General features: G+C 38.5%; 2 protein-coding genes across 2 annotated transcripts; both read left to right on the plus strand.

The window, feature by feature from the left end:
• Window positions 1-88: 88 nt before the first annotated feature.
• On the plus strand, window positions 89-8,008 carry LOC146624266 (lysosomal proton-coupled steroid conjugate and bile acid symporter SLC46A3). The gene is made up of 6 exons (XM_085363810.1): window positions 89-157; window positions 728-931; window positions 2,975-3,857; window positions 4,727-4,810; window positions 5,042-5,198; window positions 7,095-8,008. The coding sequence occupies exons 2-6, from the start codon at window positions 737-739 to the stop codon at window positions 7,210-7,212; spliced, it is 1,437 nt and encodes a 478-aa protein (XP_085219936.1). The 5' UTR covers window positions 89-157; window positions 728-736; the 3' UTR covers window positions 7,213-8,008.
• A 3,955-nt stretch (window positions 8,009-11,963) lies between these two features.
• On the plus strand, window positions 11,964-16,399 carry LOC146624267 (lysosomal proton-coupled steroid conjugate and bile acid symporter SLC46A3-like). The gene is made up of 5 exons (XM_085363811.1): window positions 11,964-12,143; window positions 13,153-14,032; window positions 14,705-14,788; window positions 15,025-15,181; window positions 16,291-16,399. The coding sequence occupies exons 1-5, from the start codon at window positions 11,964-11,966 to the stop codon at window positions 16,397-16,399; spliced, it is 1,410 nt and encodes a 469-aa protein (XP_085219937.1).
• The last annotated feature ends 7,623 nt before the right edge of the window (window positions 16,400-24,022 follow it).

A 24,022-nucleotide genomic window follows, 5' to 3' on the forward strand; every position in this document is an offset into this window, starting at 1 on the left:
TGCCGTCCAATCGTGTGTGCCTAGAGGTGGGACGTCGGCATTTCATAACCTCTGACATTTCTGTATAAAACAAGCGCTCCGACCTTCCTCATATAAACAACATTAGCCGGGGCATAAGTAATTGTGATGTATGTGACCCTGACGATTTTTTAAACAGGTAGGCGTCAAACAGAGGTAGCACTGTCTTGTTTTTCACAACATGCTAGAGAAGGTTAATGCTCATCTGCTATCTTCCGGTGGGATCTCCTCCAGCTTGTCAAGCAGGAACGTCGTTAGATTGTCTACTATTCTATGTAATGTTTCAGCCTGTCAGGAGATGTTGTTTATCGACGTTGTAGTTCAATGTCTCTAAAACAACCAAACAAATAAAGTATGTTTGCTTCCATGCAGATCCTTTCTTATTATTTAAATCGACTCTCTGTTACCAGACTCTGTTTTGTTTGTTTGTCTGTTTGTTTTTTTTGTTTGGTTGTTTTTTGGAGGTGCCTGTTTACTTGTTTTCACGACTGTTAAAGATCCAAAAGTTTCAGCAAAATAAAATGTGCTTAGAAGTTTGGGTTTGATATTCTCATTTGAATTTTTACCACAACAATAGCTGTGTATTATGCTGTATTTGATTGTTTTAAATATCTGACAGTGCAGTGTATTGTTAATTTTTGTGACCTGTGTTCAGGCTTAAATCTAACTATCAACTGTCTTTCATATCTTCTCACGGGATACTTTTTAGCCCTTAAACATGAAGAGGCTTTTCCTCGTGGAGCCGGTGGTGGCCCTGTATGCTTTTGCCACTTTCCTCTACTATCCGCTTGTGCAACAGTATGCATACAGGAGAATCTGGCTGCAGGTGACAAACACCACTTACCTGAGCTCTGACAACACTTCCAGATGTGTGGCAAACAGCAACAGCAGCAACCAGTCTCACTATAATGAGGTTAGTCTTTAATCACTAAAGGCGTGTTATCCATTCCTGAAATTTGGAGTATCTTATTTTCTTTCTTTTTTCCCACCACACTGAAAACTAAAAACATTTTGAATATAGCAAGGATTGTTTAAGAATGAATGCCATGAAAAAAAAAATCAATATTTGGTGCAAACATTTACCTTTAAACCAAGACACAGATTCTTTTAGGTCAACAGCTTTTCATGGTATTGGGTGGCACGTTGTTTCAATCATCTAAAAAAAAAAACTGTCTGGAGCTTCTATGTGAGTTTCTTACATATTAATTCCAGACTGACATGTTATGACTATGACTCTGGATTATTTGCACGTTTTTATCAATATGAAGGTAGTTCCTAATGACTCCGTATGTTTATGTTAATTTGCATGACTTGTACACTAATCAGATGCCTCCGATGGTCTTGTGTGAGACATTTTAACTGCTTAAAACTTTCGCACAGTACTCTAGTAATAATAACTAGTACATGTACGTAGGGCTGTGCGATATGACCAAAATCTCATATCCCGATATTAAGACATCTCTCATCTGATAACGATATAAATCACAAAAAATGTAACATTTTGTGTAAATTCTGTGAACTGATGCATGAAACTATACATTTTTAGACATAAGTTGTAACTGGCGCTGTTTTCTTTCTGAATATTTATTACACAGCGTGCTGCGGGGAAAAGCCTGTTCTAACGTTTGAGTCTAAGGTTTATTTTTTAGCACCTGACGGCTCTTTTTTGCTTCTTACCCGTAAACACTCGGCATCTTTCACGTAATTCAGTTTATTTTGAAAAATCTCAACAGGATCTTGAGCTTTATTGTAAAAGGTTTATGTGGAACAAGCGGACACGCGGTGGTTTTACCTTCGTTGTTGCTAAGGACAAGGCAAAAAAAACCCCACAAAGGCTTGTCTGTCTGTAGTGTGATTATATTAAATGTAAGAGAAAGAGAGAACTTTAAGAAATTAATATAGCCACTACAGTGACCATCAAAATAATGAAAAAATATTGCCATAAACAGTTTATTACACCACGAAACAAACAATAGCGTAAAATGAAACATAGACATTTTTATATCGCCATCCGATATATATCTTATATCGAACAGCCCTACATGTACGGTATAACAAGTTGCCTACTTAGAACTTGTAATAGCATTACTAGTTCCATGTCTATTTTCAACGTTTTTATTCATACATTTTTCCCATAAACTTTTAACTTCCTCTCTTTCACAGTTTGGGTTACAAAGATTTCTTTAGCGCAATAAGGTGACGTGCAAAGAATTTCTTATGACTACAGGTCTGTGCTCATGCAGATACCCACATACTGTGGTAGCTACACTATAGCTAAAAAGTGATAATCTTACAGAATACAGATATGATGGTACAATCTTTTTATTTGTAGGATGTTTGCAATAAGCAAACAATTTTGTAACAAGGATGTAAAAGAGTATTGTTCTATGAGCCCCAAAAGGTTGATTGTGTTCATCTGGACATAGTCCTTTCAGTGGGAGGATGATTAAGCATGCATCAAGACATTGTTCTATGAGGAACAATGTCATTTTACTTTAACATGCATGTATAGAATGAGAATTACACATAAAAGAGAAGTGAAAACCACAACAGGACAAAACTTGTGTTATCTGTAAATGGCCACAACAGCACCTGTGGTATTATAAAAAGCTTTTTTTTCCCCCCACCTCCCCTTTTAGTCCTGAACATTAAAGTTCTTATGAAATGTCTGAAAATAATTAGTTTTTACATTTTTTTTTTTAATTCTTCCACTGTTTAAGGTATGATCAAGATATTTTGATCTGGCTCCAAAAAAAAAATCTTCTCCTTCAACATCCTCTATTTGTGCACCCCTGCACTGCTTCCAGGACTCCTGTTAACATTAAATTTAGGTTCAAGAGTTGCTGTTGAGGAGAGCTGAGGACATCTAGCATTCCTCATAAATGCAAGCTGACAGAATTTAAAGGGCTTTACAATTAACCACATTTTCTCTCTCTCTCTTTTTTTGCTTTTGCAGGAGGTACAGAGGCAGACATCTCTCTTCTCCGTTTACACAAACATCCTATCCACAGTCCCATCTTTGGTGGTCACTCTCATACTGGTGACCTACAGTGATCAAGGAGGACGCAAGATAGCCATCATCATGCCTATGATTGGCACATTGATCTACACATTGTCTTTGCTGACTGTGTCCTACTTTGAACTCAGCATTTACTTGCTCTTTGGCTCCTCAATTCTTAGTGCTCTGTGTGGTGGTATGGGCACATTTCTGGGTGGCTGTTTTGCCTACATAGCAGACTTGTGCGAGGATGATCGTCAGAAGACATATCGCATGGCTGGATTGGAAATGATGATTGGCCTGTTGTCTGGACTGGCTGCATTATCGTCAGGCTACTTTCTGAGAACTGTGGGATTCAACTGGCCTTTCCTAACCTCTTCACTGATGCTCGTTTTGATCCTGCTCTATGCCATCTTTGTCCTTGAGGAGACTGTGAAGAAGGCTCCAACTAGTGCCGTTACTTTAGATGGATCTCCTTGGTATTTAGGCATGAAACAGATGCTCCGTGGGGTCTGCCAGATGCTTGCAGGGGCCAGCTGCAGGTGGAAAACTGTTCTGGCCCTTCTCATTATTATCTTCACTTGCGTTTCCTTTGCATATGTAGGAGGGATATCCGTGATAACACTGTACGAGCTCAGTGAGCCGCTCTGCTGGACTGAGATTTTGATTGGCTACGGCTCAGCTCTGACCACCACTGTGTTCCTGACCAGCTTTGCAGGAGTGTCCCTGTTTACATACTGTGGTGTGCCCCAGCTGCTCATTGTCCTGTTGGGGATCCTGTCAGTTGTATCAGCCATGCTCACTGCGGCATTTGCTAAAACAACCTTGTTGATGTTTATAGGTGAGGAGGAAAATGCAACTATTGGAATGTACAGTAGTTTTGACTCGTACATAAAATGAAGAGATAATACTTTTTAACCCATGTTTGTTTAAATAAAAAAAATAATTATATAATTATTTTTATTTATTTATTTTTTAACAAGGTGTGCCATGAACTAAGTCCATAGTTTAGTTGTATCTGTTTTTAACACCCTGAATTAGGAAATTGCTTATATATAGTTTCTGACACAAATTTAGTTTTTAGTGTTTTGCATTGATCTATTGTAGAATTTGTCTTAATATGCGGTATGAAAAGAGGAAAAATGCATCAACCAAAGCCCGTTTCAGTGTTCATTGTGGGCACGATATTAAATGGTTGGGTGTAAAAACGCAGAATGTGTCATATTAAAAAGCATAAGGACAATTTTAGCTGCAGGAAGTAGAAATGCCTTGTGTGCTCTTTTTTATTATTATTTTTTTATTTTTTTGCAGAAAAAGCACATAAGGCATTATAAACAGAGAAATGGCACCCCCAAAATACATTGCATGCTAGTGACTTGGATTACTAATTGACAGAATAGGACTTTTTATGGTGGCTTTATAAGGTGCACAACTACTACTAGAGACTCCTAATTTTTTTAGTGCATTGTAAACTTATAAACGGTGTAATTATGTTATCGCTCATTTGCTTACTTTAATTATCTTATTGCAACAATCTACGTAATTGAAAACACACATCTGTTACATTTATAGATGCAACATACTTTTTTCATAAGTAACTAAACAATTTTGCAAATATTAATTTCCTCATGTATAGTTTTATGCAGTTACATTAAAACTACAGTGTGATGCATTATATAATGCTGATCTTCTGTTTTTCATTTGCCACAGTGAGGATACCAATGCTACTGTCTATCATGCCTTTCCCTGTACTGCGCTCCATGATGTCAAAGATTGTCCCAAAGTCTGAGCAGGGTGAGTGACTTTTCAGAGCTTTACATGAACCACAGAACCATGTCTGAGTGTGTTTGTAGAGCCAGAGTCCATTGAAGGATTGCCTGTTCCAGCAGCTTTGGCTCTCCAAGTTTCTGTTGAATTTAGCAGAGGGTTATCTTAAAACTGTACACCAGAAGTTCTTAGTAACCCTATGACCTGCAGATTTATTTATTTTTTTCTGTTTTTCTGATTTTTTTTTCTCTATTGCAGGAGCCCTGTTTGCCTGTCTTTCCTTTATGGAAAGTTTGTCCAATAATGTATCGTCCATAGTGTTCTACAGTATTTATGCTGCTACGGTAGCGTGGTGCCCAGCCTTCGTCTTTCTGTTATCTGCAGGACTCTGTGTGATTCCTTTGACTGCCTTGGGGTAAGTCAATAAGTAGGCCAATGGATTTCCCACAACTTTAAAATAGCCAGGCCAGCATTTTTGCATCTTTTACTGCAAATTGCAATCTTACTAATAATTTGGGAAAACTGTCCTACTTTTCAGCCAGTTAGCCTTACTCAAGCCCATTCATCTGATCCACTTCAAACTGTAGTTATAGATAGATAGATAGATAGATAGATAGATAGATAGATAGATAGATAGATAAAACTTTATTAATCGCTCCGGTGGGTTCCTCCAGGAAATTCGGTTTCTAATAGCGCAGCACTGACAGAAGTTACAGAATGTGAGCAGAAATATACCATATATACACAGATAGAATTACAGAGACATATATAAATACAGAATATACAAAGGGATAAATAAGAATACAAGGGAATTGCACATTGTGCCGATGGTGAAGAAAATTAGTGCAATGTCCAATTTGAGACATTGCAGATAAGCAGTTGTCATTTTAGTTCAAAGTTGTTCAGTCACCAGTGTTTAACCTAGAGGAGAAGGGCTGCACACACAGGCATGTTGTTTGGGCTTTGTGATGACAATCATTGACAGTACAACACGCCTCAGACTCCTAAGTTTATCCATTGCAACTAAAATTACCCAACTGTAATTTTAGTCGGGAGGGAATAAAGGTCTCCAGCTATAAAGGTATAACCTTAGTCATTGTGCCTTTCATAACCGTTTTATTTTTGAAACAGAAACTTACTTAATGGCTGTGATGCAATTAGCTGTAGAATTGTAGCTATAAAAGTAACCAGGGTTACGCTCTCTGAGCTGGTAGTTATAATTGATGTGTAGAGTAATACATTTCCAAACTAATTTCCTGCTGTACCTCCCAGACATTATTAGTTTCCATTCATTTTACTATGTCATAAATATCAGTCACATGACATAGTTTAAGGTTACTCACCTCAGGTCTTGCTACTTTTGTTCATGTTACCGTGTATTTTTAATGCATTGCTCACAGAAGCCATTATCTACCACCAAAACTCACTGTCCTGTATGTTGTTTGTCCTGGATTATGTTAATGTTCAGTTTGACTGAAGGCATGTGAGTTTTTTTTTTTGGTGATCTGTGATCAGATTTCTAGTGAGATCAGACTTCACAACTCTGCACTGTGTGGATGGAGTTGCAAGTTACAAGCTGCCAAGTCACTGTTTATCAGTTATTTAGAAAAGGGAAGTGGTTCTGCTTAAGCAGGAAGAATTAGTTCCTCATTCGTTATCCAACTCCTTTTACAAAAGAAGTCCTCCCTTATAACTCATGACATGCATAGTATCCCTTCGATTTGATTTTTGGGCTGTTACAGCCTTGGCTTTGCTTTTAATTCAACTGAAGTTTAGTTGAATTTCTTTCCTGTTGAACTTTATTGCACTGGGGTGTAGTGAAAAACTCCTTCAGTGAATAAAGCTGTTGTCACATTTCCTTCCTATTACTTAGCGGCTATTCATAGAATAACAAAAGCACTGGTTTAGCAATTTTGTCTAACAACAGAACAACTAATTGAATTCAACAAGAGACTATATTTTTCCTTTTGAGTGCATAGAGTGGTAGCATTTTCAAGCCACGTCAGCACTGAAATGAAACTGATGTGGTTTGGTTGTTGTTGTGCTTATTTGCTAAAAAGAAGCCGATGAGTCTTGTATGTAGCAGATGGTACAAAATGGGATTTTTTTTTCCCCCCCTTAAATATACATATCCACCACGTTGGTAGTTGTAGAAAGTGTATGGATGTAATCTTAAGAAGGGCTACTAGAGATGTAATGGAAGAAACGGACACAGAAACAGTTGGCCAGTTTATGTTGAGCTTTAGCAGACATGTATCTCCCTTTTCTATTTTGCTCTTATATCATCCCCCTTTTCTCCGCCTCATTTCAGCATGGTGAGCGTGATAGGAGTGGATGTTGCCACAGAGGTCCAAAGGCCAAAGCGTTTCAATTCAGAGGAGGAGAATCCTGTCCAAGATCAGAGTGACCACAGCCCTCTTCTTACCTGAGACGCCAGGACTACCAAACACTAACAGCACCTTGCTTGTTAAGATTTGTTTTGTTTTTTTTGTTTTTTTGTGTGTGTGTGTGATTTATTTTATGTGGTGTTTAATATAGGTTACATTTTCTTCCTTTGTTGCTGTGCTTATTGGAGTTATGGGTAAACAGATTTCTCTACCTCTCAGGTTTAACAACCCCAGTTAAAATTGATAGAAATCTCGAAGGTCTGAAGGTAGAAGTCTGACCATGACAATGACATTTTCAAAAACATTTTGAATGGATACATTTTAAATGTATATTATTTCTTTTTTTTTAATGTAGCAAATAAAATTTGACCTTGACATCACATTTTTGCTCAGGGAAAAGGTAAAAGACCAAGCCACAAATGGTAAAGGGGACTAAGAGTTATGGTAATCATTTCAAAGTATGAGGACTAAAGTTCTTTCTGGAAACAACCCACCACTCTGTATTATGACCAAACCGAAGACCTTGTGGACTGAATTGGTCACTTATTAGGTCTCTGCTTGCCTCGGGGTACGACCAGGTTGAAAAGCTCAGTTTTCCATACTATCAATTAAAACCTTTCCAATTATCTGGAGAATATCAACAAACTAAATAAAGGAAAGTGTTGTGGGATTTTCTTTCACACTTTGGTTTTTGAGAAAAACAGAAGAAGAAAGCACCAGCACAATTATGCCACTACATACCTGAAGTTTGTAAGATTCAACCTCTGTTCAGGTTTTGTTGTAGCTAAGTTACTACATTTTGGGTGTAATAGTCTTAATTATTGTGTCAACACAATATTCGCAACAGTCTAATAAAAATAAAAAATGTTTACCACTGTGGGCCAAGCTTCTGTATTTTAATACAGACTGAAAATTCACAACTAAATATCAGCACGACATCATTTATCTTCTTAAAACTGTATCAAACAAGGTGATGTTTAATAAATATGTAGGATTTTTTTTCTGATGGAGATGAAATGCTAAGAACATTTTTAAATGCAATACTGTTTTCTATACCCAGTGACCTTTATAACAAACATAAAAAAATCGTTTCTAATTTTCTAGCTAAATCCCAGCACAATGTGATTCTGCAGAAAAAAAATCATTTCATTCATTCAACATTCCTGTCACTTTTTTGGGGGGGGGAGAGGTTACTTTTACACATCCTTTATTTATCCAGGTAAAAAGTGTCATTGACATTAAAAATGTCTTTTTCAAGAGAGATCTGTAATATATAACATCACAGTTTTAAAAATATATTGTATATATTGGCCAAAAAGGACCGGATTAATTATAATGTAGGTAAAATAACACAGAGTACTTGTAAAACAGGCCATTTCTGTATTTTATAGCTCCTCCATAATTCGTATTGACTACAGTCTATTTCCCAATCTAAATCAAGATATTAGACACTTAAAAACCATAGAAGCATTACTAATTGCTTTGGCAGTTCATCACTTTTTCCTGCTTACTGAATGTCTGTAAATTATATGATAGCCAATATGTACACCACTATTGCAAGTGTACTGTTTTCTAACATAGTCCCATTTAGGTCACCTGATGTTAGGTTTTTTCTATATGAAATTAGTACATGGAAAAAAAAAACTCGTCAGAGAGCTTCAGACAGCCAGCCGGCCTCACAGGTGAACTGAATTGGGACTTTAATTTCCAGAAACTCTGGCTGGCCAATCAACCTGCCTGGTTCACTTTTACTTTTACTGTCAGGCAGGAGGCCCACTGGCAGTGTCCATTTTCCAACGTCCTAAAAAAGGTAAGGCCGCACTTGGTAAAATTCTGGTCGTGTTTTATTCAATCGGTGTGGTACTTCACCATAGATTTATCACATATTAAACCTCATGATACCTAACGCCACGGATTTACCACCATTCTCTGTGCTTCGGTGCCATATTTACTAGAAATTAGACAAGGTGAGTTTCCGCGTGCTTTAGTTACTCCATGTTTAATTCATATCGTTGACCTCAGGGTAAGGTCAAAAGCTCTAATTCAAAAGCAGAATCTATCAAGTATACCAAAAGTAACCTGAATTTTGCAGCACTTGGCTTGACGGTCTTTAGATAAAGTAAGCCAGACAAATCACTCCGCTCACAGCTAAATATCTGCAAGTACACTGACGTCAGCTGCTATGATGTCCCCGTGACAACAACCCCGTGACAATAGCGTGTGAATGAGTGTTTAAGTTTTTTTTAGTCATATTGGAAAATCTATCCAAGGCTAGAACTCCCGACCTTTTATTGATGGTGTTAACAATATTAGTTTGACCTTTATTCTTTTCTTCAGTCCGAGCAAACGGAACAACTTCTATTGACTTTATTGATCGTTGACTTCGTCCAAAAAGCCTGTTTAGCGTACAAGTCTGAGTATGTTCATACTGAGATGAGGGGAAATGAGCGTTGTACTCCAGAGAAGGGCCATCTTAAACTGAGTCACTTATCGGGGCAGCAGACTATACACCCAATGCGCTCCCAGGCTGGTGCCTACCTGCTCACTATTGCCACTCCTGAGAGTTCTCTCAGTTCATGAAATTTAGTCAATGTGTCACATACTTGACGAACTGATATGAAGCAGCTGCCTCAAATGCTGTTTCATTTCCTAATTCATGCATTTTCTTTCAAAGTGCCCTCTGTATGTCCTCCTCCACAACCTCTATTGTTTTCATATTTACTGTTAAACTGGTCTCCTTCTCATTCGTTCACGCACATTCTGACTTGATTTGAGAGACATTGATTCCTCTTCTCTCCAGAGCATAGTTCCACCTCTGCAGGCTCTCATCTAGCTGCTCCCCCACTCTCACTATAAATGTCCAAACATGTGAAGACTGAACCTCAACTGCAAAGCACCCGAAGCAAATTTATGTCCATAATTAAACTGCCTCATCTGCACTTACTGTGTGAGTTTTATCCCTTCAGGTTATAGTGGAATGATTAGATTTAAAAATCAAGTGGATCTCACTAATTAAAATCACTCTCTCCTCCCATCCTGGTCTTTTTGAGATAAATGTCATGATCCACTGGTATGTATTATTATTTCTCTGTAGACTGGATTGAAGTAGAAGCTCTGCCCTTTATTTTCTTGTTGCCATGGTGAATCCTCGTATTGGAGCTCCACTGATGACTACTTTGTTTCATTACTCATGCACACTCTGAGCACAAACTAAACATACTCAGGGCAGACTGAAGAAACTCAGATTTTCTGGAAAATGAGTTTCTCATGTTGGATTGAAGTTTGACTCAGGTTCTTAAACCTGCGTTCTGGATCTACTTTATTTACTTATTTTGTGCTTCCCTCTGTCTGATTGAACACCTGTGAAATCAACGAATGAAGCGATTTAGAGCTTTCTTCCTCTTTCACAAACTATTAGTGTCATTTTTGGGATGATCACTAGCCCAAATGTCATGTTGGAAAACTGGCTTTCTTTATGTGTAAATGCAAACTCCTACTAGGAGGGGAAAAAAAACTCGTATAAATCTGTCTTGTTTTACAGAAGGAAAAAATAGTTGTCTGTCTTTTCCTCAGTAATATCTTTCATTGCTTTTAATATTGCAGATAATACATAGTACAAATTGTTAATGTTTGACCTTGTTTAGTTTTATATCCCGCTTGTATTTCATGAAGGACTAGTTTGAGGTTGTGTTATATATACGATTGAATTTTTGCACATTCCAGTCCTCTTAGTCTCTAAAGTCTGGTTGTTTAACATCAAACCAGTCAGTTCTGGGGATTAGCTGGTGGCAACTGCACACTGGGGTACTCCTCCAAGAACACAATGTTAAGGCTGCTTTGTTTGCATTCACGCTGCTTATAGGAAGCCAGCATTGGGTAAGTTCACAACCTTTTGTTGTGAACTTTTACTTTCTTGTGGTGCTGTTTCAGCTTCTTCAGTTTCCCTGATATGGCACTGGTGCATGGTGTGTGTGTGTGTGGTGTATGCCTTGTCACAAGTTGAGGGGAAAAGCTGAGTCAAAACGGCATTCTATGATTAGGGGAAAAATGTATTTAACTGTTTTAGTTCTGTGTTTTGTACTGAAAAAGTCAAGAACTGTTTTTACACTCTGTGTGTGTGTGTGGCAAGATAAGCAGTCATGTTGTGCTTATCTTGCTAAGTACCTTTTTTTTTTTTTTTTTTTTTTTTTTTTTAAACAGAGCAATAATTTAAAGATTTCTATATTTAATCAGTATTTTTCTACCATGTTGGTATATTACTCCAGGCTCTCTGGTTAGATATTATACCAGTGAGTCTGTGACAGTCTTTTTGATATAATCTCCAAATATCGCACAAACCTGAATGCTGGCTATATACACTAAAGTAGCACAGTTGGAGTAGAATACCACAGAATGTTTGATACAGTATACAATTGATCCGTAATGTAATGCAGTTTTCTTGAATAAATAAAATACAAACTCAATCAAACAAATATTGCCCATGCAGACAGTTTCTTATACATTGAATCAGAACTGTAGTTTTTAGTGGAGTAGAGTAACTGTTGTGGGGTTTGTTTTCTTTTTTGTTTTGTTTTGTTTTTTTTAATCCTATGTCTTGTACAGTTGCAACACTATAAAATCACTGACCAACTGGTTTCACCTGTTTTAGATTGCTTTCTTTTCTTAAACTATAGTACAAGAATGGCCATGCCTTCTTCAGGCATGTGGAGTGATCAAGTTTTAGTTGTCACTTGAGTTCAAATCTAATCATTGTCCTTGTTTCTTGTTCAGGACATTCTCCAGCCCTCCTCAGAATGAAGCGTCTCCTGCTTCTGGAGCCTGTGATGGCCCTGTGCACTTTTTCCTATTTTCTCAATGCTCCACTTATGCAGCAGTATGTTTACCGGAGACTCTGGGCGCAGATGACAAACACCACCTATCCCATCTCTGACACATCCAGATGTACAACAAGCAACAGCTCAAGCAGTTATGAGGTTTGTCATTAATCTCTGGCTCCAAGGTAGGATTCATGGGTACCAAAAATGGAAGGACCTACTATAAAATGAGGGCATGCACAGTTACAGCCATCAGTTAAGTGGCGTAAAACACAAATCAGCATTAGCTGCATTTGCATTATACTTTTCTTAAAACTGTTGCACTGAATACTGTCATTGATACTGTAGCAGGAAAATTCATATTTAATGCTCATTTCAGATAAGATCTAGCATTACTTAGAAATTTACAAGTGCATGTGAAAGTTTCTTCAACTGAATTTGCTTTTGGCTTTAATTTAATGTTGTTTTTTTGCATGAACGATTTAGGAATTACAACCATTTCTATACAGAGTCCTCCATTTCAGAGACTTTGAAATAACTGAACAATAACAATTTTAAATAAGGATTATTCCTAATACTTCTCTGAGAATAATATGATGAATGACAGAACTGTAGAGCACAGAGTGCCAAATACAGTTTCTTCTCACGTTGGGATGCTCTTCTAGCCCCTTACTGCAGCCACCTTCAATTGTTGCTTGTTTTTGGGTCTCTGACCTCAGGGATCAGGTGACTGAAGAATATCTCAAGACAGTATTTCTTGGTATTAAGAAACTCTTGGGTTGCTTTTGCAGTATGCTTTATCCATATGGATGGCTTTGAAACACTTGGAATCAACTGCAGGGAGCATCCCTTCGAATACTGGCTGTGAAGCTGCTTTTCAGTCAGCTTCTGACCCTCTGTTAATGGGGCAATATATAAAAATGGCTGTAATTTCAAAACAGTTGAATTTTGTATTGTTATTAAATTAAGTTCTAAGATGATTTGAATCTTAAAAGTTGGACTTTACTTACCAATCTTTGTGTTTTATTTTTAAAATCCACTCTGGGGTTATACAGAGGAAAAACTTGAAAAATGTCTGTGTCCAAAAACACAGTTACCAAGCTGTATTTTGGTGAGTTTGCTTTTGCAGTTAAAATTAAGTCTGTTTTGTGTCTCTCTGCATTTCTAGGGCGTACAGAAGCAGGCATCTCTCTTCTCCCTTTACACAGATGTCCTCTGCACAATCCCATCTTTGTTGGTCATTCTCTTGCTGGTGACCTACAGCGACAGAGCAGGGCGCAAAATCACAATCATCATACCTGTGATTGGCATGTTGATCAATACCTTGGCCTACCTGACTGTATCCTATTTTGAGCTCAACATTTACCTTCTCATTGGCTCCTCAATCCTCAGCGCTTTGTGTGGCGGCTTGGGCACATTTCTGGGTGGCTGTTTTGCCTACATAGCAGACCTGTGTGACACCCGTCGCAAGAAGACTCTGCGCATGGCTGGAGTAGACATGATGATTGGCGTGTTGGCTGGCGGGGCTTCAATATCAACAGGCTACTTCCTGAAAACTGCAGGATTTAACTGGCCTTTCCTAACATCTGCGTTGATACTGTGTTTGAGCCTAATCTATGCAGTCTTTGTCCTTGAGGAGACAATAAAGCCTCCATCAGATGTCGTTATTATGGATTTGGCACCTCAGCGCTCAGCCATAAAACAGATGGTCTGTGGGGTCTACCAGATGCTTGCAGGGGCTAGTCGTAGTTGTAAAATTGCTTTGGCCCTCCTCATTGTCATCTTTATCAGCTTTTCCTTTGCATATATTGGTGGGGTCTCTATGATAACGCTGTATGAGCTCAATAAGCCCCTGTGCTGGACTGAGATTTTGATTGGCTACGGCTCAGCACTGACCACCACTGTGTTCCTGACTAGCTTCGTGGGAGTGTCCTTATTTACATGCTGTGGTGTGCCCCAGCTGTTCATTGTCCTGTTTGGGATCCTGTCTCTGGTGATGAGCATGGTGATGACAGCGTTTGCTGAGGCCACCTTATTTATGTTTGTAGGTGAGGGGGAGCGGCTTTACATTTTAGCACTCTTAACTAGGCAATCAGAATACTGGAACTCTGCAAATTGCTTAAGTAATTTATATCCATAAAACCCTGCCATATTGAGCAAGATGTGTTTGTGCTGCTCTGCCATGATGAGTAAAAGTAAGCTGATCATGCTAGACTCGCAGGCTGGTTTGAAGACTCTGCCATCTTGGGTTTTTAGTAAAACTGTTCAAAATCTATTAGCTCTCAAGTCGACACATTTTGTCAGAGCTACAAAAAGAGGAAAACTGCATTAATGTCAACACCAGTAGAATATTGTTCTATTTGCACAATCAGTGAGGTAGATGCGATTACAACTGCAGACGCATCATAGCTGCAAAGTTCTGAATTGTCTTTGCCTACAGTATAGATTTATAGACTCAATCAAACACTATAAATCTGCATTACTAACTGGAAGTAACCAATGGGTTTTTGTCCAATTTAATCCTCAGTTACCACTGTTTTGCATAATCCTCTTGTATCTAATGCTGTCTAAGAGATGTGCATCTTTATCAATGAACAGGAAATTAACATTAAACAAATCTAAAATGTTCATTGGCTCAGATTTCAATGTAATTATATTATAATGCTGAAGTATTTTGCATAATAAAAAAGTAATTGTCTGTTATGCATTTTCCCCTCCAGCAATTGGATCAATGATTCTGTCTAAAATGCCTTTCCCTGTTCTGCGCGCCATGATGTCAGAGATCATCTCAAAGTCTGAGCAGGGTGAGTGAGTTTAGTGCTTTACAAGAACCACAAAACCATGTCTGAGAGTGTTTGTGGAGTCAGTCCATTGAAGGATGGCACATTCCAGAAGCTTGTGGGTGCACTTAAAAACGAAGCACTTTAAGTTTCTGTTGGCTTTGACAGAATTAAACTCTTAATCTTTAGGGTTTGTGTAACCCTTTCACCTTCTGAGCATGGTGGTGTTGTTACTGTTATGATTGTTATTTATTTTACAGGAGCCCTGTTTGCCTTCTTGTACTTTCTGGAGATAATAAGCAACAAGGTATCGACTGGAGTCTTTAACAGTATTTATGCTGCTACGGTGTCATGGTGCCCTGGCTTTGTGTTCCTGTTGTCTGCAGGACTCTGTGGGATCCCTTTGTCTGTTATTGGGTAAGCTAATAATTATGCCTTAAGTGTAACAAAGTTTCAAAGGATCATACCACTGCCTTTGCAAGTTTGACTAAAAACCAGAGATGATGTACATGAGTTGTGACAAAATGATTTATTATTATAAGACAATAACAGTAACTGAGTGAACTAATTAAATAATACAATATATTTCAAAGTTCAAAATATAAGAAATAGCTCAATTTTAAATATCAAGAATATTACAGAGGTGAAATGTATATGATTGACATCTAAAAACAGGCTGTAATCACCGTAAACTTTAAACGGTATGTCTGTGTCACTGTATGTTTTAGCATTTTACATACATGTAGCATCCTCAAAACTCGGTGGTACATTCAAGGCTGCTTTCATGTGACATTATTTGTCAATAGAAGTATGTCATTGAGGTAAAGTACCTGAAGGTGTTTGCTGAATTTTAACCACGGTGTATTTATTCAGTAAACCAAAAAAGGGGCAGTTTCCTTGTTAAGAGCGACTTGGCAGAAATGTTTTAAGCTTTCTAACTTGACTAGAAAAGCATTTCTGCTTGACTGGGCACTTGGAAATTAGAGGACTCAGTTCCTCTTACTAATCCAACTTTTTCTCACCGGTCAAGTTCCTCTTTTGCATGTTAATATACATCTCTAGTATCCTCATGTCTATTTTATTTAACAAAAGTTTTGAGCTTTGTTGAACCAATTGCTTTATTTAATATAACTTAAATCAAATGAAAAACACATGCTTTTATTGCGTCTTTTAAGAAAAAGACAAACTGCTTTATATAAAAGGCATCAACCAGAGCAAGTGCCACAAAAAAAATCTGCCAAATCAAACATGTGGAACTGTCTGCTGTAGTTCCCTGTGAACTGTGTACAGCACTGTGTATATACCAGATGTTCTCTTTTGTATGTATGTCTTACTGTAACATTGGAAAAATGGCCGTACTTTGGTAGTTTCTTGGAGCTATGTTGGGCATGTGCCTGTCAGAAGGGTAATGAACATATGTATTAAGAAAGCATGATGATATGGAAAAATGGATGCACAGTTGGATGGAACTGCTAATATAGTACCATATCCTTTTTCTGCTTAACACCTGTTTGTTCTCATTTCAGGGCGGTGGTTCTGATGAAAGTAGATGTTACCCAAGAAGCCCAAATGACAAATCCTTTGATCTTAGAGGAGGAGAACCCTCTTGAAGGTCCTAGTCAGAGTCCTCCTTAACTGAGACTCTTGGTCTAAGATTTTTCTTGGATTCGTCTTTGTTGTTTTCTGGCTTCATGTGTTGCTAATGTAGATTGCCGTTGAGTTAACTTAAGTTACAATGAACTTGTGTTAATATTTAATATTAATGTGCACCATAAAATATATTTGAACTAGGTGAAGACCGAGACAAACTCACAAAAATGCATAAAATTCATCAGATTTAATGTTAATACTGTTTTGATACATGTTAAATAAAAATCTTGACTATCAAGTTTGTGTTTATCTAGAACTCAATCATTTATGTAATCCACCAGATGCGCATTGTTGATGTATTATGTTTATCAAAGCTGTCAGCAGAATTTACAGTATACATGAAAACACCTGGAAACAAGTGGAGCAAGTTCAGCTCATAAGCCAGAAGGGATTTTTGAGGAAATCCTTATTTTCTCTTAAAATATTTTTTAAAAGTTCATGGTTCTTCTTTAGTGTTAATATTCTAAGGAATAACTATAAGGAAGGAAAGCCCTTAATAGCATTTTAAGAGACTTGAATAAAAGAGTAACATGTTCTTGGCCTTCCTAAAATCTCTAGTATATTCAACAGCCTCCCATTGAAACTAATCTGATCTAATTTACCTGCATGTGCAATTTTTGGACAAAAGCTGAATAATCTTTGGTAATGATTTTGGGTGTGCATTTAAAGCGCAATCCTTGCTCTTGTCAGGGGTATCCAGAGCCCAGGAAGTAGCAGAAGTCCAGTAAACGTCACTATCAAATCAGCCCCTTCTCATCACAGAAGTTACTGCAACACCTCACTCATTTGGAAAAATATTCTGGGCCACAACAGAAGAATGAAGTGGTGTCATGTCTTTTGTATATCAACCACTAGATGCCACTCTTGGTCCAGGCTTGAAACTTGGAGTATTAATCTCAGTACTACTGTGTGGTTCCTTTGTTTTCTTTTTCCTTTTTCCATGCATTGTCTTCAAAAATGAAAAACTCTTTTGAACGTCTCATACATTTAAACTTTTCATTTACGGTATATATGCTGAATGTATTACTATGGACTTCATTACCTTGTTAGTCCAGCCAAGGTTTAACTGAATGATCTGATAACCTGTTAAGAGCCACATCATGTCTTGGGATACATTTAATGCAATCAATGCTCCCAAAGTGATGTGGAGAATATTCTAATAAGTGTGATGTTAATAACAAACATTACGCAGTATTTCCATCCCTCTTTGTCTTCTGTACAGAAAGAACTTCACTCAGTGGACATGCATATGAAACAGTTTGTCTTACACTTGAATCTCAATTCAATTAGAGTTTTTCATGTAAATCTAATTAACCTACACATGATGCTTCACATCAGTTTAGGTAAAGTTTAAACTGGACCTTTGTGCTGTTGGGGTGTTTTTATTGCAGCTGTGTTGAGAGATGGGACTTACACATGAGAGCAGGAAATGTTACAACCGAGGTTCATGTTCAGTGTGGTGACCAGGCTATTTCTGCCTTTAATATAGAGGACCACCTTGCACTTAAGAGAAACACAATCTTGTTGCTTTTTAAAATTGCAGACGTAAAACATGACAGTTAAAGTGCGCTCAATATACTTTTCCCTTCTTTTTTTCAATATCTTCACTATTGGTCTACAGGGCACGTCGGTTTAAATTGGCTTGATTCGTGGAAACCCAAATGACGTCTGACCTTAATGCGCAGTTATTTGATTTCCATCCTCAAGACTTGAGGTCCGTGACTGCAGCTTGATTGTACGGTAATGTTGACACTGCGTATGAATTAGGTCTGTGCCGGAGGTTACAAAGGGAATCTTCTGAGGCAGGGCTTTCTTGGCACCAAACATGAGGTTTCTGGTTAAATTAGAGACGGAGGTGTGGTGAGGAGTAACACTGGTTTGCGCAGAATTCCCAGGGGTAAGCGGCTCAAGGGGAGACAGTCGTGGTAGTGGCTCGAGCCTGTCTGCCATGCATGGGGTCGCTGACGATTAAAGGGAAGTTTGACAGAGTCTGGTTGAGATTGGAGGCAGGGAATCGGGGTCTTTGGTTTCTGGTTTCTAAAGTAGCTTAGTCAGCAGTTACGCTCATGTGCAGCGCACCACATCACATCAGATCAAGAGCCTAATCTCAGATGTTGATCCAGAAAGTTGCAAGCAGACCTCTCTTTATCTCAACCTTCTGTCCCCCGGAGGAGATAATTGACAATAATATGAAAACCCATTTGAGGTGGTTTGCGTGATTTAAACGAAGAGGTGGCGGGACAGCCTGGCTTCTAAGTCGAGATCAATTTGATGATCTGAGAATGATTTGTTCACACCATGATCCACTGCATATGCTCAGTATAGCACTGAAAAGTCAGTGTAAAGAAGAATAACTACACATTGAATCCCAGAGATATCCTAAAATAAGAAAAGTACAATTTCTATAATGAGAGAAGGCTATCAGGACAACTTTTTAGACTTAAATTGTAAGAAATAAATGTGTAAAATTAATTATTAACTTCTGTAATAGACAAAAACAGAAATTTTCTTGTATGTTGGTTAAGCACTTTGATGTTGTATAAATGGACACGGTGGAGATCTTTATCATTAGGAAAAGTTATAAAACTTATGAAGACAATTCATTTTTTCCAAAGCTGTCCAGTGGGATAGATTGGTGTCTTTGCCAGGCCGATTCTGGAACCTGGGGCCTTATGTTAGACACCCCTGCCCAATGAGCAAGCACTTGGCGACAGTGGGATGGAAAAACTCCCTTCTAACAGAAAGAAACTCCTGGCAGTACTGGGCTCAGGGAGGGGCAGACATCTGCTCCGACCGCCTGGGGGTGAGGGGAGGGAGACAAAGCATGTTGATAGCTCAATATTTGCAGTCTCGGTTTATTCCTTTGATGAAGGTGACAGCAGAAGTTATACCAGCACATCTTTTTCACTATTGTTATCTAAACCCTCAGCTGGTATGACGTTTATCTTTTGTTTTCTTCCAACCCCTTTTCTCTCTACAAAGGTCACTCAGCTGTGTTGGTTTCCTCCTGCCACGAGCTGTGGATGATGTGTGGTGGTGATTTTTTTTCCCCCCTCATTGCTGCGGCCATTCAATGCTCAACACATGTTATCTGTGTGTGTGTTTAGATGGATGTTTGTTTGAGTTCTGTGCCTCTGCAGTAATTACTCCTTTTTCTGTGAGGCTTCTAGTCCCTTGAAGGTAAACCGATATCCACATCAAGTTCTGGATTTTTGGCTCCCCCAATTTTTAGTATTGCATTGTTGTTTGTTCTCTGATTCATCTCGTATTGCTGAGATAATCACATTTGCCCACCTTTTTCTGTCACATCTGGATCCCACGGCTTCATGTGGTTGCCACTGCTTCCACAGATGTCTTCTGTCTTAGCTGCCAATAATGACTATTTCCTGTATTCCCCTCCCTCCCCTCTCATCAATCTTATTTGCTCTACACTACTTCACATAAGAGAATTAAGTTGTTGTTGTTTTTTTAAAGAGGTTTCAAAAATAGATCTTTAACCACTATTACTGACACATGCTTTAACCACAGACCCCTCATCTCCCCTTTGCCTTTCCTAGCTTCTATCTTTGACTCTAGACTTGTTTAAGGTCCAATTTACAGTGGATATCTTGTATGTCTGTTTCATATCCCTTTCACACAAAATTCAAATGCAAGCTACTTGTTTCGTATTAAGGTGCTATGATATAAAAAATAGGCTCAATGATCAAATAGGGTCATATTTAATCGTTGAAGATAATGATTAGCATAAATATTTCTGTAAATGTTCATTCTTATGTGTCCTTTTCAAAGTATCACTTTAAAAACCTGCAGTTTAGGGGTTTCCTGTCAGGTTTTAATATTTATTGCTGGAGTAAGATTAGAAAAACAAAATTAAGTTGATGGATATAAAATGTCAGACGAAGAAAATTCCAATTTTCACAATTATCCCAATAAACTTATTGCAGCCACACTGTTAAAGCTCCAGTTGAGGCCCTGTGCAGGAGGACCAGACTGAAGACCGTTGATTGGCTGTGTCATCCTGCTGAGAGCACAGTGATTACCATCCAGTGTCTTGGAAGCCATGAATGTCATTTGTGCAGAGCAAGGTTCCTGTCTTTAGCCATGTAGTCTTAGAGAATGCAACCCCCCACATCTCTAGAAGAGTGGCAAAGGAAAGGTCACTGTGACAATCAATACTCTGCCCGGTTCTGCTTCAGTGCATCAGACTAATCAGCCTGCTACCCAAGGTGGGGGAGATCTCAGGACCTGATAAATGGAAAGATGGAGGAAGAAGAAGAAAGCTACCAGTGATAGACTGGGCACACACTTAATATATTGTGAAGGGATTACCATCAGCATTGCAGACCCTCCTGAAATTCCCATAAATTCTTATAATTATCCTAGCCATGAGAAGAAAAAAAAAATCACATTTAGTGACTCCAGACCTTTGTCTGGTCTCAGTTTTCCGTGTGAAGATTTTATTATCTCTTTGGGTTTATTAATGTGCACATGGGTCTTAAGTGTGCTCACATTCACTGCAGTTGGTTAGACTGTGCTCTTAAAGACACAAAGACATTAGCACACAAACTGAGAGGTATCTCTGGTCAAAACAGAAGCTCTTCAGTTTCACTCTAACATTACAGAAACCACAGCCTGTAAACCCTCTGTTTAGCTGTATATACAGTCTCTGGTTTAGCCACACGGGCAAAACAATTAACCGGCATGCTATGTGTGGAGTGATGTGAGAGCACACAGTCACATCTGTATTTATCAGATTTTCTCTCAGCCAGCCTCTGCTCCTGTTCTTTGCAGCAGATTCATTTTTACAGCCTCCATTTGGCCTCATTGGCTTTTTGCTGGTCTATTAACAGAGTGTTTCTCATTTTAACTTTGCATTACAGTTTCCACAGGACTATCAGTGTTATGGCCTCAGTGTGGAAAGTTCAGAATCAGTTGATACATAATGCTACTTTGTTCTGTCTTAGCAGTATTTTAGTTGGCCTTTGCGTTTGGTCTCAGAACAGAAACGAATAAAACCAAATGCACAAGTCATAGTTTTTTATAACTGACCAATTTCATTCAAAATACCAAAACCAGTTATTGAGGCTAAATGCTTTTTAAAAATCTAAATGCTTTTTAAAAACTAACTGTATTCAAAATAAACATGCTTGAAAAAACTGAAGAGCTAAGGGCTATAAATACCTTGGAGTACACAGACAATAAAGTACTATCCTTATGCTGGGGCATGCTGGGGCAGCAGGTCGAGGGTTGCTGATGCTAACAGACTTAATGAACTGATCCAAGGCCAGTAATTTTGTGGGTATGGAGCTGGACTCTCCTAAGGTGGTGTCGGAGAGGCGAATGTTGTCCAAGATAAAGACAATGTTGGATAATACCTCCCACCCACTCCATGACATACTGGCTAGCCACAGGAGCACGTTCAGTGAGAGACTGAGATTACCAAAAAGCACCACTGAATGACACAGGAAATCATTCCTGCCTGTGGCCATCTCCCTGTACTACAACTCCATCTAATACACCGTAAAGACTGCAATAGTTACATCCTTTTTGCACACACTCTTTTCTTAGTAATGGTGCTGGCAATTTTCTTGATATTTATTTATAATTACATCTATCAATCTTGTACATATTTATTATTTGGTGATTTGTATATATTGTGCTATTCCTTATGTCTTAACATATTGTATTGTTAAATAGTCTGTTTTTGTTAATGTTACTGTACTGGAGCAAGTGTAAGCCACATAATTTCCCTAGAGATTAATAAAGTATACTGATTCTGAAAGTTTATTAATCTTATATTTTGACTAAAAATCTAGTCAGCTATCTTCATGCTGGATTGCCCGACAGCTAGTTTAGGCAGCCAACCCGACCACCTTGTGTACCAAACATAAGGTGGTATTTCAGCCAACATATTTCCCACTGCTTTCCTACATCGATGCCTGACCGCCACAACCCTGAATTCCACCTATAGACCCTGGTGGATCTTTTTACATTATTCTCACGTTTCAATCGTTTTTTGATAAACTGATGACCTTAGAGGTTAGATGCCAAACTTTATTTCTTCTACAGCAATAAAGCAACCATTTTAAACATGAATTGTATGACTGGGGTGCCTTATCTAGTTCTTTGAAACATTAGATTTTTTTCATTTTATTAGGGTAAATGTCGATATATTTTCATTGATAGAGAACTTGTTGACTGCTCATTTCTTTTGTTTTAAATTTCAGGTGACTGTGGTTTAGAAAAATTAGATAAAAAGCAAAAAATTGCTTTAAATCAAATCTAATCCATACAATGAGCAGAGCAGTGGTAGCTTGTGCCTCAATCACACTAGAGTAAAAATAGGCTGGCACCTCCATGCAACCAGGAGAAACCAATGGTTGGCAATTGACCGCACTGATTATTAAATGAGATTCAATTAAGGAAATAATTTATTTTTGGCTTGCTGGCGTCCATTGCAAGACAACTGTTCAGGTCCCCTGGTCTGACTCGGACAGGCCGCAATCACTCTCAAACAGAATGGTTGAGGTTTGCAATTAACCACAATCTCATTTGTAATTGCAGACAAATTGCCAACATGTTGTAATCAGTCGGAGTCTGTCTGCACCGATGAGCGCCTGCTCTTAAAATAATGAAAAACACAAACCCAATTTACAGAGGTTTGTGGCAGGCGGTTTCCTATAAATTGCACTAAACTCCCACTGAAAAGCATGACTCGTTTTGCACCAAATATGTGTGTGAAAGTTGCCACTAGAAGTGTTCATGTAATTGGAACGAGAGAGGGAGATGTGATCAGAACGAGTGTACAATTGGCACGGCTCGATGGCTCAAAGCTGTGAGCGCAGTGCCAGAACTTTGGCTCTATCCTGTAACTCTTTAAAAAACACAGAGTGAGCACTGAGCAGAGCTGAGCCCCACATATTCCTGCTCCACAATAATACTGGTATTTTACTGAAGAAAGAGACCAGAACTGAACTGAACTTAATGGAGCGTTGGAGGGAGGGAGTCCGCCCCTGGCTCCGGGACAGCACTTCAGGTCTGAGGTAGACGGTAGTAGATTTGAGATTTACCACAGTTGTGATCGCAAACAGATTTCAGGTCATTTCCAAATGGACTCAGTCCAATAGAAAACTGATTGCACACCGACTATGATTGCTATTTTACCGCTGTCTTAGCCCACTAAAGTTGTAGCAAGATGGCAGTTGGCTGCAACCGGACTCGGACTTGGTCCACGTCTGAAGCGACCATTTCAAAGGCAAGAGATCACATTTTGATTGCTCAGTGTCGCAATACTTTCACTGGAGCAGCGCCTCCAGCCACTGTTTTCCCCAGTGTGACTGTAACCTCAGGTGGTTGGCAGTCAATCAATTGCTGGGTTGCTGCTTTCATCCCCATCTGAGGCTTCAGTGCTCCACTATGCTCAGTGTTCACTGAGCAATAGCAAACATTGTAAAGAACTTTGCTGTGCTCCTGCAAAAATGGATCTCAGTAGCTCCTCTTTATATAGTCTTTTTAGTCGAGAGAAAAACGTAAACAAAGAAGTGACAAAGTACTTTTGAGTTTATTTGACTTAATACAATGTCTTTATTACTATTTATAGAACTATCT

This window comes from Diplotaxodon limnothrissa, linkage group LG10 (assembly GCF_057381915.1).
Source record: "Diplotaxodon limnothrissa isolate DT_005_m linkage group LG10, D_limnothrissa_male_GT1.1, whole genome shotgun sequence".
In the NCBI taxonomy this organism is placed as follows: Eukaryota; Metazoa; Chordata; class Actinopteri; order Cichliformes; family Cichlidae; genus Diplotaxodon; species Diplotaxodon limnothrissa.

Excerpts from the sequence above, each read along its gene's own strand:
- LOC146624266 (XM_085363810.1), top strand. The coding sequence starts at position 737 with ATGAAGAGGCTTTTCCTCGTGGAGCCGGTGGTGGCCCTGTATGCTTTT. Across the intron at positions 932-2,974 it reads ACCAGTCTCACTATAATGAG|GAGGTACAGAGGCAGACATC; the intron begins GTTAGTCTTTAA and ends TTGCTTTTGCAG. Across the intron at positions 5,199-7,094 it reads ATTCCTTTGACTGCCTTGGG|CATGGTGAGCGTGATAGGAG; the intron begins GTAAGTCAATAA and ends GCCTCATTTCAG.
- LOC146624267 (XM_085363811.1), top strand. The coding sequence starts at position 11,964 with ATGAAGCGTCTCCTGCTTCTGGAGCCTGTGATGGCCCTGTGCACTTTT. Across the intron at positions 12,144-13,152 it reads ACAGCTCAAGCAGTTATGAG|GGCGTACAGAAGCAGGCATC; the intron begins GTTTGTCATTAA and ends CTGCATTTCTAG. Across the intron at positions 14,789-15,024 it reads CATCTCAAAGTCTGAGCAGG|GAGCCCTGTTTGCCTTCTTG; the intron begins GTGAGTGAGTTT and ends TTTATTTTACAG.